The following is a 13,801-nucleotide window of genomic DNA, read 5'->3' as shown; positions in this document are numbered from 1 at the left end:
ATAGAGTAGCATTTAATAAGTGAAATGGATTATATTAAAGACATTATTCTGAAATTACACATAAATTCATGATGATTCTCCAAAATAAAATAATAAAGAACATAATTATTGACATATAATTAAGAACATATATAATAAGTTTTGGCTGCTGAAGTTTAAAATTCAAAAAGAAATAAATTTGCATTCAGGTTAACAAAGAAGGGGAAAAAAGGCATCCCAAAAGAGTCACTGCCTCAGAAGAGGGTATAAAAAGTTTTAATGCAAATAAAGATTACTATAATAAGTATTAGTGACTAGCCAATCATAAATTCTTAACATTTCAGAAAAGCAGATAATTTTTAACTTAGTGCCACAGACAAACTCATTTTAAATTTCATATATGAAAAATCCACTTTTTTCTGGGTAAAGGAGAAGAGAACTTAGCAAAAATTCTCTTAATCTTATCAAAAATGTAGTCCTCATCTTATCAAGAACTACTAAAACCCAGCAAGAAATACAGGCATATTTAATAGATAACCTAATGACAACACAGTAGATACATTTATCTAAGATCTTTTTACTGGTAAAAAAGAGAGATGAAACTGTGATATAATAGAACACACAGTAAATGAAAAGGAGAAGGAAAATGGTTTATAAAGCATCAGACCAATCTTCAAGATATTTTGAGTGAATAAAGGTATAAAATACAGTATGTTACCTTTCGCATTGAAAGGGGCAGGAGACTGTGTGTGTGTATGCGTGTGTGTACACGCTTTTGGTGGTCTATACCAAAATCAGCTTTGGAAAAATACATATGAAACTGTTAACACAAGGGTTATTTGGGGGGAGGATAAAATGGTAGCCGGAAAGTAGTAAAAGGTAAGCTTTCCCTCATTTCATCTGCTTGTGTATTTTCAATCTGAGCAATGTGAATGTATGTATATCAAAAGAAAAAATTAAAAGTACTTTACCTTGCACCATTGTTCCTAATGACTTCCACAGTTTCTTCAACAAAATATCGATCCTTGATGTACGCAAAAATATCATCACAAATTTCATGTAAGCGTGAACGATGGGTGAGGTTGGTCAAGTATAAAACTGGAACAATTAGTGGTTCTGGAAAGCTCTGAAGATTCTGTCTCGCTTTTCTTTCTGACTCAAGTGCTTCCTGATAGGTGAGTCCAGGTCTGCCCGTCACAGCACAGCTCCACACAAGACTGTTGCACAGAATGGTTCGCTCAAAAAAGTCACTGATTCAAAAACAAAAACAAAAATGCATTACCTGTCATTCACAAGTTTTATATTAAAAGCTGACAAAGGATTGAGCCTTTATTGCAAAATTTTATACAGAATCATATAACTCATACAAAAATTTAGGGACTGGTCAATCTATACATTAATATAAACATAAGAAAAAGTATATTTAAACTAGACATTTATAGTTTTCAATTTAAAGGTACATTCGGCCAAAATTGGACTGTGATTTCTATCAGTTTTGAAACTGCGTGAAACAAAATAACTCAGCCTTTCTTTTTCCTTCTAATTTTTAAGCTTTCTATTCCAAAGCAGTCAAAACACTGAATTCAAGCACTTGACTATGAATTTTGAAAGGGTTTAACATAATAGTGAAAAACTGGGAAATCGAAGCATCTAACAATAAGAGAAAAATTAAATAAATTATAGTACTTCATACAATGAAAACTCACAGTCATGAAACAGTAAGAGAGTTCTTAAATAATGTAAACAGGAAAGACAACTTTCCAGTTTGCTTCCATCCTATATTTTTTTCAAAGTAAAAGCTTACCAAGACAACTAATGGTTCCCAAGGGAAAAAGTGGGTGGGACAAATTGGGAGATTGGGATGGACATATATACACTACTATATATAAAACAGATAACTAACAAGGGTCTACTGAATAGCATGGGAATTCTACTCAATACTCTGTAACAACCTATTATAGGAAAAGAATCTAAAGTAGATACACATACATGTATAACTGAATCACTTTGCTGCACACTTGAAACTAATACAACACTGTAAATCAACTATACTCCAAAAAAAATGTAATAAGTAAATATATTAAAAAAGCTTATCAAAACAATATATAGAATATGGTCCACTTGTGTTAAAATAAAAGAAAGAAAAAAAAGAAAGATGGAAGGAAAGTAGAGAAATGACTTAAGGAAGCATAAAATATTTCTGGAATTGTAATACAAAATATATTATATGTTATATTAATACAAAAATCAAGGTAACAGCTACAGAATGGGGATGGGATTAAGGGACCATTCTACTCAGTGTTTTTCTACACTGTTGGGATTTCTTACTACAGCACTGATTTCTCTTTAAAACTTTAATTTGGTCATTTTTAAAATGCAAGAGATCTAGTATAGAGATAGACTTCTAAGGTATATTAAGTAGAAAAAACTCAATCACTGAATGATATAATTCCACATGCATTAATATAGTAATAGCAAAAATGTGCAAAGGTTTGCATTTATACAAATACCATAAACAGATGTTCCCTATGGAGAAAGGGAGGAACTGGGAAGGAAGAAAAGAAAATTTGTCATTCTAAATATTTCCATATTGTTTGAATTTGTAAAAGTATTTAGTTGATTGCTCGAGGTCTTAGTTGCAACACACGGGATCTTTGATTCTTGTTGAGGCATGCAGGATCTTTACTTGTGGCATGTGGGATCTAGTTCCCTGACTAGGAACTGAACCCACTCCCCTTGCATGGAGAGTGTGGAGTCTCAGCCATTCAACCACCAGCAAAGTCTCTATTTTTATGATGAGTATTCATGTTTTTGTAACAAAAATATTTTTAAATGGAAAAGGGTTAGAAATATGCAAAAAGATTAACAATAGTTGCCTCTAAGTGGCAAGATTTGGGTAAGTATTTTGCCCTCTTCTATATTTTGGTCTCCTTTTCAACAATTATGTGTAACCAACATAACTCACAATTCTCTAACTTTTCCTCCTTCCTGAGATCCACCTTCCCTTCTTACCGTCATTCTAAAATTTGTTAAAAACTATTACATGAGTATTTCCTCATTAGGATATCTGTCCAGGTTACCCTTACAGTAGGGTCTGATTTTCAAAGAAGATTTGGAGTAATTCCATTAAGATAGTTTCATTTGTATATTTGTCTGTAGTCTACAAGAACAACAAAAAATAAAACCTATGGAAGTAAAGAGAAACTAATCATACCTTAACATAAATGAGATCTAAAGCGATAACACACAAGCCACGTTACACGACTGTGCCTGCATGCTGGGCTGTTTCAGTCGTGTCTGACTCTTTGAGACCCTGTGGGCTGTAGCCTGCCAGGCTCCTCTGTCCATGGGATTCTCCAAGCAAGAATATTGAAGTGGTTTGCCATGCCCTCCCTCCAGGGGATCTTCCTGATCCAGGGATTGAAGCAGCGTTTCCTGTGTCTCCTGCATTAGCAGGTGAGTTCTTTACCACTAGCGCCATCTGGAAAGCTCAGACTAATTGAGTACAAAGGAAAATCCTTTTGAAGTATGTACCTTTTAGTAATGGAGATAATGGGTGCACATCATTAAAATACAAAGTAAAAAGTGATTATCTTTACTAGACAGAGGCAGATATCCTTTGGGAATTCAGAGGAAGGGAACAAGGAGAGACAGGCACAAACAAGAAATGCTAGGAAACATCTTTGGGGGGGAAGTGGCATTAAAAGTTAGGATGAAATGGAAAAGTAGAGTTGAAGAAAAAATATGTCAGAGAGAAAAAACAATGAATATAATCTGATTTTTATAATAAAATCTATGTCAGATAAATAATTTATTAGCTAAGTGAGAGGCAAGAGACTTACCCAATCAAGGGTTATCAATAGTGCAGAATAAAATGAACGAACAGATAGATCTTGGAAGAGGTCTTATTCAATTTTTACTGCCTAAAACTGCAGTTCACTTAGAAAGCTTCATAAAAAGTCTTAAACTTTTTCCTTTAGAAACAAACATAGGTTCCCAAGCCACATATTTAATGTGCATGAGATATTCTAATAATTTAAGCTGTATCTAGTGGCTCAGAGGTTAAAGCGTCTGCTGCAATGCGGGAGACCTGGGTTCAATCCCTGGGTCAGGAAGATTCCCTGGAGAAGGAAATGGCAACCCACTCCAGTACTCTTGCCTGGAGAATCCCATGGACGGAGGAGCCAGGTGGGCTACAGTCCACAGGGTCTGAGACACGTGGACTGTAGCGACTCACTCAGACATGACTGAGGACTTCACTTTCACTTTCACAGGTGACCGCTGCACTATGAGGAGAGGAAGAAGGGGTGCTAATCTCCACACAGTCAAAAATCTGCGTGTGACCTTACAATCAGCTCTCCTTACTCATAGTCAGCTGTAAGGAAGTGAGGTGAAATGAAAGTCGCTCAGTTGTGTCAGTCTCTTTGTAACCCCATGGACTATACAGTCCATGGAATTCTCCATGCCAGAATACTGGGTAGCGTATCCCTTCTCTAGTGGATCTTCCCGACCCAGGAATAGAACCAGGGTCTCCTGCATTGTAGGCAGATTCTTTACCAACTGAGCTACCAGGTAAGCCCCAACTCTAAGGAAAAATACACTTCAAATCTAGCTATTTTACACATTAACTAGTCTCTGGTTGTGCTCAGTCACGTCCAGCTCTTTGTGACCCCATGGGCTGTAGTCTGCCAAGCTCCTCTGTCCACGTGCAGTTTTCCAGGCAAGAATACTGGAGTGGGTTGCCATTTCCTACTCCAGGGGCTCTTCCCAACCCAGGGGCAGGTGGATTCTTTACCACTGAGCCACCTGGGAAGCCCAACTAGTTTAAGACACTGCTATCAAAAACAAAATGGTAGCTACACATACAATTTAAAATTTTCTTGTGGCCACATTTAAAAACTTTTAAAGAAATACTAATGAAATCAATACATTTTATTTAACTCAATATATTCCAAAATATTGCAATATGTAATCAATAATGAGATATTTTACTTTTTTTTTTTGGTACTAAGTCTTCAAAATCCAGTAAATATTTTACATTTATTGTGCATCTTAATTCTGACAGGTGACATTTCAAGTTCTTAATAACCAATGGCTCCTGCATTAAACAACACAGCTCTAGCCATTGTAGGTCGTTATTTAACAGGCTGGGGTATTTGCAGCCATGGCAGGGGGAAGACTTTAGATTGAGCTGCAAAAAACACTACTTATATATTTTGATTAATTTTTTATTTTTGGAGTATAATTGCTTTATAATGTTGTGTTAGTTTCTGCTGTACAAAAATGTGAATCAGCTTATGTATACATATATTTCCCCCTCATCCGTGAGCCTCCCTCCCACCCTATCCCTCATTCCACCCCTCCAGGTCATCAAAAAGCAGGGAGCTAAGCTCCCTGAATAAACGTTATTTAGATTTGTTATCACTGTTCAAAGTACCAAGGAGAGGAATGGTGTAAGTACCACAAACCTCCACTAAACATGTAAATAGACAACAACCAGTGATGTAGAGCTACCTTACTTCACCAGGTTTCCACAGCCTCTTGTAAAGGGTTTCTACTGTTTCCTTTGTGCTTATCTATTCTACAAAGCTGCTGTTACATTATAGTCCTGCTATGTACAAAATCCACCATTAGGAGGAGGGAGGCAGGACACACTACCATAGTGGTGTGGGAAGCAAGGGGAAATAAAGCCCAAAGCTCTCTCTCCCTATTCAACACCCCTGCCAACATGGCACCATCTCTAACATTATACACCTTCACTTCTTCCACATCTGCAATTCTGCTCTTCACCCATTCATCATACTCATTCAAATGTGTGGGGGTTTGTTAATAATACTGAACTCTAGGGGATAGGTTACAGTGCCTCTTCAATTTCAATATTAGAAGGCTATAAATAATGAAAAATTTCCAAGAAGCACATTTTATTATTGTGAGGAAAAATTTATAAAATACAAAGTACTATTTTATATCAGTTTAGACTAATATAGATTATTATGTCTCCAACTGATTGCTATAATACATTCCTTCAACAATCCTCTTTACTAGAAATGGGCATAGTACTAGCCCAGAGGTCAAATCCAGACTTCCACCTGTTTCTCTATTTTTATGGGAACACAATATATTTAGGTATTGCCTATGACTGCTTTCTCACTACAACCACAGAGTTGGGTAGGTGCAACAGACACCTAACAGCCTGGAAAGCCTACAATATTGACTATCTGGCCCTTTAAGAAATTGTTTGATGACCCCTGCCCTTTACTATTATTTCATAAGGAAAAACTGCTTCGGAGTTACCAGGTCAAGTACTGGTAAGAACACACTTCTAAGGGCAACATTTCTGTTAACTTGCTGAGTATCTGGAAAACTAAAAACCTAGTAGAATAAGGTTAAGAATGAAGTGACATAAAAAATAGAAACCAAATACAATTAAGAAAAGATAAATGCAAAGCATACTTTATTTACTTAATGGCCCAAACTATTAACTAGACATACAAGAAAGATTCAGCACAAAACTGCAGAAAAAATCTAAGGGACATAAGCAAACTCCTCCATCTGCAAAATAATTAGTAACTGAGAAACTGATCCATAGGTTAAAAACTAACATAACTCGACTAAAACAGCATATGGCATGCAATGGATGGAAAGTATGGTTTATGAACTTAAAAAAGACAGCATGGGTTGATCTAACAATTGCTTTCACTGAAGGGGTTACAAGAGCAGATTACGTGCTAACTATGGCCATTGTAGACTAAACATGTCTTATAGACAGAAAAAGCTGCAAGAGGAAAATTACGTTTGTTTTGCTGAGGGGGAGTTCAATTAATTAAAAATATAAAGTTTAAAGACACTTTAACAAGATATTACTTTGCAATTGGTGCTGCCTCAGTCAGACTTAAGATAGTGACATACAAGGTAAGCTCCTAAAATCTTCAGATGACACTAAGGTGAGGAATGGGTTTCCCACGTGGCGCTAGCAGTAAAAAACCTGCCTGCCAATGCAGGAGATACAAGAGACCAGGGTTCAATCCTGGGGTTGGGAAGATCCCCTGAAGGAGGGCATGGTAATCCATTCCAGTATACTAGCCTCGAGAATCCCGTGGACAGAGAAGCCTGGTGGGCTACAGTCCATAGAGTTGCAAAGAGTCAGACACGACTGAAGCGACTTTGCATGAGTGCAAGGTGAGGAACAGTAATACAGATTTTTAAAATCTAGACAAAGCCTAAAGCACCAATCAACAAAGGTGAAACATATGGCTCCATCTTTCAGGACCCAACTTAGATGTTATCTCCCATTTGAGGGCTTCCTCATCTCCCCAGCAGTTTCCAGCTCCATTGTCTATGTTTCCATTACACTGGCTCCACAGCATATGTGAATTATATCACTGTGTTATAGACACACATTCACTCCTCACTAGTGAGCATTAGTGAAGTCGCTTAGTCTTGTCTGACTCTTTGCGACCCCGTGGACTGTAGCCTATCAGGCTCTTCCATTCATGGGATTTTCTAGGCAAGAATACTGGAGTGGGTTGCCATTTCCTTCTTCGGGAGATCTTCTCCACCCAGGGATTGAACCCGGATCTCCTGCATTGCAGACAGCCACTTTACCATCTGAGCCACCAGGGAACATATAATAAGCATTATGTGTTGGTAAATAAGAACACAAGCTCTAGAGTCTTAGGTGTGTGAGTGAGAACTCTAGTGTCACCAAATTGCTATATAGGTAGTTTTGGACACTAATCTTGGACTTATTTCTTCTTACCCCAATCCCAGCTTTCTCATCTGCAAAAAGAGTACAGAAAGGACTGAATCAACAAGGGAAGAGCTGATGAACAATGAAAACAGGATGTTTTATAAACCAGTCACACTCTTCATTGCAGTCAGGTTGAAACATAAAGCTGGTTTGTCAGTGATGTTGTGGAAGAGATTCCTGCATTGTATATGAAAAATATGACTCACATAAAGATGGGAAATACATTCCAAGAGTATAAATGCCTAAAAAAAGAAGTCACTTTATTAAGGAGATTTAAGTCACTAGGTAATACAAATCATTTTCCTATCCTACAAAACTAGGATTTCTGGGATTCAGACCTAACTGTTCCATTTCCACAAACCAAAAAAAAAATTTTAATGAAATTGTTGTCAGCTAACTAAATTACAGAATAAATGTTTATTTAAGAGAGTAAATTATGTACTTTATTTGGCTTGCTTTATCTATGAGCTTCATTTTTCTTATATTGTTTCCCTTAGGTTTCATATATAAGTGAGATTATATAGTATTTGCTTTTCTCTGTCAGACATTTCACTTAGCATAATGCCCTCAAGGTTCATAGACATTGTTGCAAATGAAAGATTTTGTTCTTTTTAAAGATTGAATAATATTCTATTGTGTATTCTTTACCCATCTATCCATCAGTGGACACTTAGTTTGTTTCTTTATCTTGCAACGAACACTGGGGCAGCATATATCTTTTAAAAAAGAATTAGTGTTTTCATTTTCTTTGGATAAATACCCAGAAGTGGATCATATGGTAGTTCTATTTGTAATTTTTTGAGGAACCCCTATATTATTTTCTATAATGGCTGTACCAATTTATATTCCTACCAATAGTGCATGAGACTTCGTTTTTCTTTACATCCTCCCCAACACTTATTACTTCGTCTTTTTGATATTATAATAATAGCCATTCTAACATGTGTGAGGTGATAACTCATTATGGTTTTCATTTGTCTGTCCTGTATGATTAATGATGTAAAGCACCTGTTGGCTCTTGAATATCTTCTTTGGAAAACTATTCAGATCTGTCCATTTTAAAATCTAATTGTTTTGTTATTTTTTTGCTGTTGAATTGTATGAGCTCTTTATAGATTTAGAATATTAGCCCCTTGTCAGATATAAGATTTACAAATATTTTCTTCCATTTAGTAGGCTGCCTTTTCATTTTGTTAATACTTCTTGCTGTGCAGAAGCTTTTCAGTTTGATGTAGTCCCACTATTTTTGCTTTTACTTGTGGTATTGGGTTAAAAAATCATTGCCAAGACCTATGTCAAGGAGCTTACCACCTATGTTTTCTTCTAGGAGTTTTATGGTTTCAGGTCTTATGTTCAAGTCTTTCATCCATTTGGAGTTAATTTTTGTTTATGGCATAAGACAGTGGCTCAGTTTCATTCTTTTGCACTCTAGCTTATGCATTTGCCTACACTTAATGTGCTATTTTTTAGGTCTTCTTTACTTGTGGAAAGCAGGTCAAACAAGAGTTAGCAATTAATTAGAGTACATAGTTCAAAAATAAATAAAGGAGTTTGAACTGTATAAGTGGTTACACTTAGGATAAGAATACATCCTTGTCATAGTCCCTGTCTCAAAGAATTTGGAGTCTAGAAAAAGAGAAAATGTGATGCAACAAAGACATTACATTACAGAGCAATAACTGCCGATAAAAATTACACTAGATAAAATGGAGGTGGTGACCACTGCTGCTGGAAGGACAAAGGAGGAAGTGTTAGGCTATAATATCAAGTAAGACAGACAAAACATTACTTAGCAATTAAAAGGTCACTGGCAACCTCTATTAACCAGAGTTAGAGGCAGTTACTTTGCCTTGTGCTAGGAAGTGAATGAGGTGGGGAGCTGTTGTAAAAATCTTTAAGACTGATTAAAGCTATATTCAAGAAATCAAAAACCTGAGCAAATAGGTAAGCATAGTGATCTTCAGACAAATACAAAAGAATATTCAAATTTATGCACTTAAAGGATAATCTTCAAACAAATTCACATAAATCAACATGTAATTTAATGAATTAGTGAAAACAGAAGCTTCCATCACAGTTTCTCCAGACTTGTGGCAAGGGTCACATTACCATAATCTGCAGACGACCATATACCATTCATCATGAATGCATTTTTAGAAAAATCTTTTGTAGTCATATAAGAGAAAGTAATTCAAATAAATTTTAACACAAATGGCAATCTTCTTCCAATTTTGCAATTCAAAGTCATAAACATTAATAACCAAGAACATCTCTAGTTCTGCTTTGCTCAGGATATATGATTAAGTATTTTTGCTCCCAAACCAATCCTATCCCCTAAACTGCTCGTAATTTCCAAAAATCCAAACACTTCAGCACAGAGAAAACAGAAAACAAACAAACCAAAAAAAAACTAGTTTTTTTTTTCTGTTCAAATTTTAATGTCATAAGACAATAAAGGAAGCAGTTCCTTAACATTAATGGAAGGTAGGTTTGGAATACCAAAAGTCTCTTCCTTTATTTGGCATTTCGGATTTCTCCATGATTATATTAACAATAAATTATCAAGAACCTAAGTATTTGAAAAGTGTTTAATTCAAAGAGGATAATGGTCATATTTACACACCCTTCTAAGAAGAGTGTCTCAAAAATTATGACTGCTTACATGAAAGAAGAAAAATTTGAAATTTAACCCCATTTTCTATCTTGTTGGCACTTTTAAATACAACTGTGTGAAAAAATTCAGAATTACCAAGGATTTTAACTTAAATCTTCCTTAAAAATAAGACAACATCCTTGTCAAGTTACTTAATCCAAATTCACTTAAGTAGTTACAAGAGTGAACTCTATTTGAGTAACAAAACAAGTCCGTACAGGAGTAGAGTAAGATGTGCACTCTTATTTATTTAAAAGTATTGTGTGCTGAAAAACTTGTTTAGATGTAACACGTTTACGTGTAACTCCTGTGGAGCTGGAGAAAAAGACTTGCTTAAAAATAAAAGCTTAAAGGAAACGTCTTTCCTAACGTTACTGCTCATTCCTTAGACAGGTGCAGATGCCTAAAGCCCTCCTTCCATCAAGCCCCTACTCAGAAAAGGTGCCTCCTACACACAATTTATTTGGTTGCTATAACACTCGGTTTCTAAGCCACAAAAGGATTCCTTCTGAGGGGAGAGGATAAAGCATAAGAAAAAGGGAGGGTCCGGCTGTTTCAGCGATTGATCAATTCAGGTTCTCACTTGGAGATCCTGCTTAAACACAGAGATCTGAAACACCCCGTTGTTAGGTGTCACAGGACAAGGCGATCTCTTGGGATACACCAGGCAAGGGACTAAAATTTTAGGGGTTGCAACTACACACGCAGCAGCTCCGGATTCTTATCAAAACAATAGCGAGTGGCACATGTCAGGCGGCCCACATGCTCAAGGGGATAAAGAGGCTGGTTAGGGTTGGAGTTGAACTTGTCTTAACCCCCTCCCCCAACTCCCACCGCCGCGCTCCGGGCTACGGGAAAGTGAAAACGAGGGGGCGCCCAGGGCCCGGCTCTCTCCCCCTCCTTTTCCCCCGCCCGGCCCCGACTTCTTCCTCACCCGGTCTCCCGGGGGCGGAGACGCCAAGTTCCCCGGGGCCGGGAGTTAGTCACCAAGAAGAGGCGGTGACAGAGCGCACGGCTCGCTTCGCACACTACAAGGCCTAGCCGCACGGGACCGGAGGCGGCCGGCCGAGGCTCTGGTGTCCCGCGCTCCACGGCCCCCGGCCCGTCGGGGACCCCCCCTCCCTTCCCCGAGTCTCAACTCCGCTCCCACTCCACCCCCGCCCCTACCCGGGGCAGCTCCAACGTCAGGCTCCAGTCCAGACTGGGCAAAACGACTCCCAGCCCCGGCCGTTTCCTGCCCCCGGGGGCGGGGATTCCCTCCCCGGGCCGGGGGACGGCAACTCCGTGCCGCTGACCCGAAAGGGGATCCCCTCGGCCGCCGGGCGGGGATCCCGGAACTGGCCCCGGAGCGCGCGTGTGGCCGCGGCGGGGAGGGGCGAGGCGGGGAGTTTCCGCCGCTCGGCGGCCGGGTGGCAGCCGCGACTAGAAGCGGTCCCCGCAGCCGGCGGGGACCAAAGGCTCCTCCGCCCCGACCGGCTGTCCCTCACGCGCGCCGCGGCCGCTCGGGCCGCCGGGGGCCCCCGCGCAGTCACCGGGTCGGGCTCTGGGGGCCAGAGAAACACGGGCCCGCAGCCACCCGTCACTTTCGAGTCGCCCCGCCAGAAGCCCGGGGCGAGGAAAAGGAGAGAGACAAAAGGACGCTGGGGAGGGAGTCCCCACACTCCCTCGCACCCCCCGCGCCCGGCCCGGCCCTTACTCATAGTGGCGGAAGATCTCGTTGGTGACTTTACAGTAGAAAACTTCCTCGTCGGGCCGCAGGTCCGCGGGCGGCTTCTGTCTCACAAACGGCTTTCGGTGTAGCAGCGGCATCTCGCGTCCGCCCGCGGGCTCACCCGGACCCTCGGCCGCCCGCGCCGGCCCCGCTTCCCTATCAAAATTGGAGGGAAAGGAAAGCCGGTAAGGTAGGGTGCGCTTGGCGGCGGCGGCGTGGGCCGGTCCGCGCGCCGGGGGAAGCTCGGCTGCCTTTTGTGTGATTGACCGACCGCGGCTGCCACCCGAGCCGAGGTGGCTGCTGTCGCGACCAGGGTAGTGAACCGGCGGAGCCGCCCCACCTCCGCACGCCCGGCTGCCGGCTCACAATGGGGCCGGACGCCCCGCCGCGGGCGGTGCGGGAGCGGCGGCCCCCTCCCCCAGCGCCCGCTCCCTGCCTGCTGCCGCTGCCGCCGCCGCCGGGCTCACAACGTGCTCGGCGCGCAGCCGGCCGGCCCGACGCCGCGAGGGAGTTCGCTGCGGGCGGACCCCGGCGCCGCTCCGCTTTGTTCCCCCGCTCGCCTACACTTCCCTGCTGGCGCTGGCCGGCTACCGAGCGACCACACCGAGCCCCTCACCTGCGAGCACGCCGGCTGCCACTTCTCCACCTTCTCAACTACAAAGGCGGCGAGGGGAGGCTCTGTCCCCCCGGGGGGTCGCTTCTCGCCGCCCCGCCGCACCGCCGGGCGCCGCTTCTCCCGCTGCCACGGCCTGGCTCCGCGCGGGGGATCGCGTCCCACCGCCACTTCCCCGCCTCTCGGAGCTCCTGGGAAGTTTCTGATCTACTTTCGGCTCTGAAGGAGGAAGAGCTGTTGGGAGGAGCTTTTCACTTCTCGCTTCTACCTTTTTATTGGCTACTCGATGACTTTTACAGCCTGTCACTGATACAGGAAGAGACGGCGGAGAGCCTGGGAGAGCTACATTATTAATTAATGGAGCAACCCCTAGTGAAGAATCAGAAGCATCCTCCATGTTTGCGATTATCAGCCCAAAGATCTGGGGAGAGCGCTGGGGTTTCATAAACACATGGCTAACAAAGTAAAAGCCTTCCTCTTCAAGTCTGGCAGCAGCGCTTGGTTCCACGATGGGAAAAGGATTCCGATTAAGATTTAACTTGTATTTTAAGGATGGGACGAGAGATAAGGAATAAGAAATGAATAACCTTTTGAAATTTTCTTCTTCAGAATTAGAATTCTCATGTCTAAAATAAAATACTTTGCTAGTGTAAACATTCATCTCGAAAAGAAGATACTTTTCTTGACAGCCGTGCTCTTTAATACTTAGGATAATTCAAAGATTTAGCAGAAGAAAAGACCAAAAAGAAAAGTATACGTCAGAAAATGTCATGCCTGTAGAACGACCCCCACATATTTAAAAATCACACCTTTAAAAAGTAATGTTTAGAATACGCCGCTGAAAATATATGCAAGGGATCAATATTTAGTTCAATCACCCAGAATTTCAAAGATTATGAATTTACTAGTGAAATTTCCCCTAAAACAACTTTCCCATATCTATGATTTCCATTTGTGAAGCTAATTTTAATGCATATAGTACATGTGACTCATGAATTAAAAAGAATTGTCAAAATATGTTTGCCATCTTTGTATTAAATGGTCATTTTTGCTGCTGCCCTTGACATTTGCTTATTTGCAGATTAACATGTAAGA

The 13,801-nt window shown here is 40.9% G+C and overlaps 1 protein-coding gene across 2 annotated transcripts in view; it reads right to left on the bottom strand.

Moving 5' to 3' along the window:
* BAZ1A (bromodomain adjacent to zinc finger domain 1A) overlaps positions 1-12,214 on the bottom strand; it is an 86,459-nt gene extending 74,245 nt beyond the window's left edge. Inside the window, exons 1-2 of one of the 2 annotated variants that reach the window (XM_025271525.3) lie at positions 12,079-12,214; positions 951-1,229 (exon numbers count right to left, since the gene is read on the bottom strand). In XM_025271525.3, coding sequence (XP_025127310.1) covers positions 951-1,229; positions 12,079-12,191 — 392 coding nt within the window. In that variant the 5' untranslated portion in view covers positions 12,192-12,214. The remainder of the gene's footprint in view (positions 1-950; positions 1,230-12,078) is intronic. The other variant, XM_025271524.3, reaches the window with a different exon arrangement.
* Between the last annotated feature and the right edge of the window lie 1,587 nt (positions 12,215-13,801).

This window comes from Bubalus bubalis, chromosome 20 (assembly GCF_019923935.1).
Source record: "Bubalus bubalis isolate 160015118507 breed Murrah chromosome 20, NDDB_SH_1, whole genome shotgun sequence".
NCBI classification, from domain to species: domain Eukaryota; kingdom Metazoa; phylum Chordata; class Mammalia; order Artiodactyla; family Bovidae; genus Bubalus; species Bubalus bubalis.
Note: the sequence above shows the minus strand (reverse complement) of the source record. Positions and strands in the feature narration are given on the sequence as shown.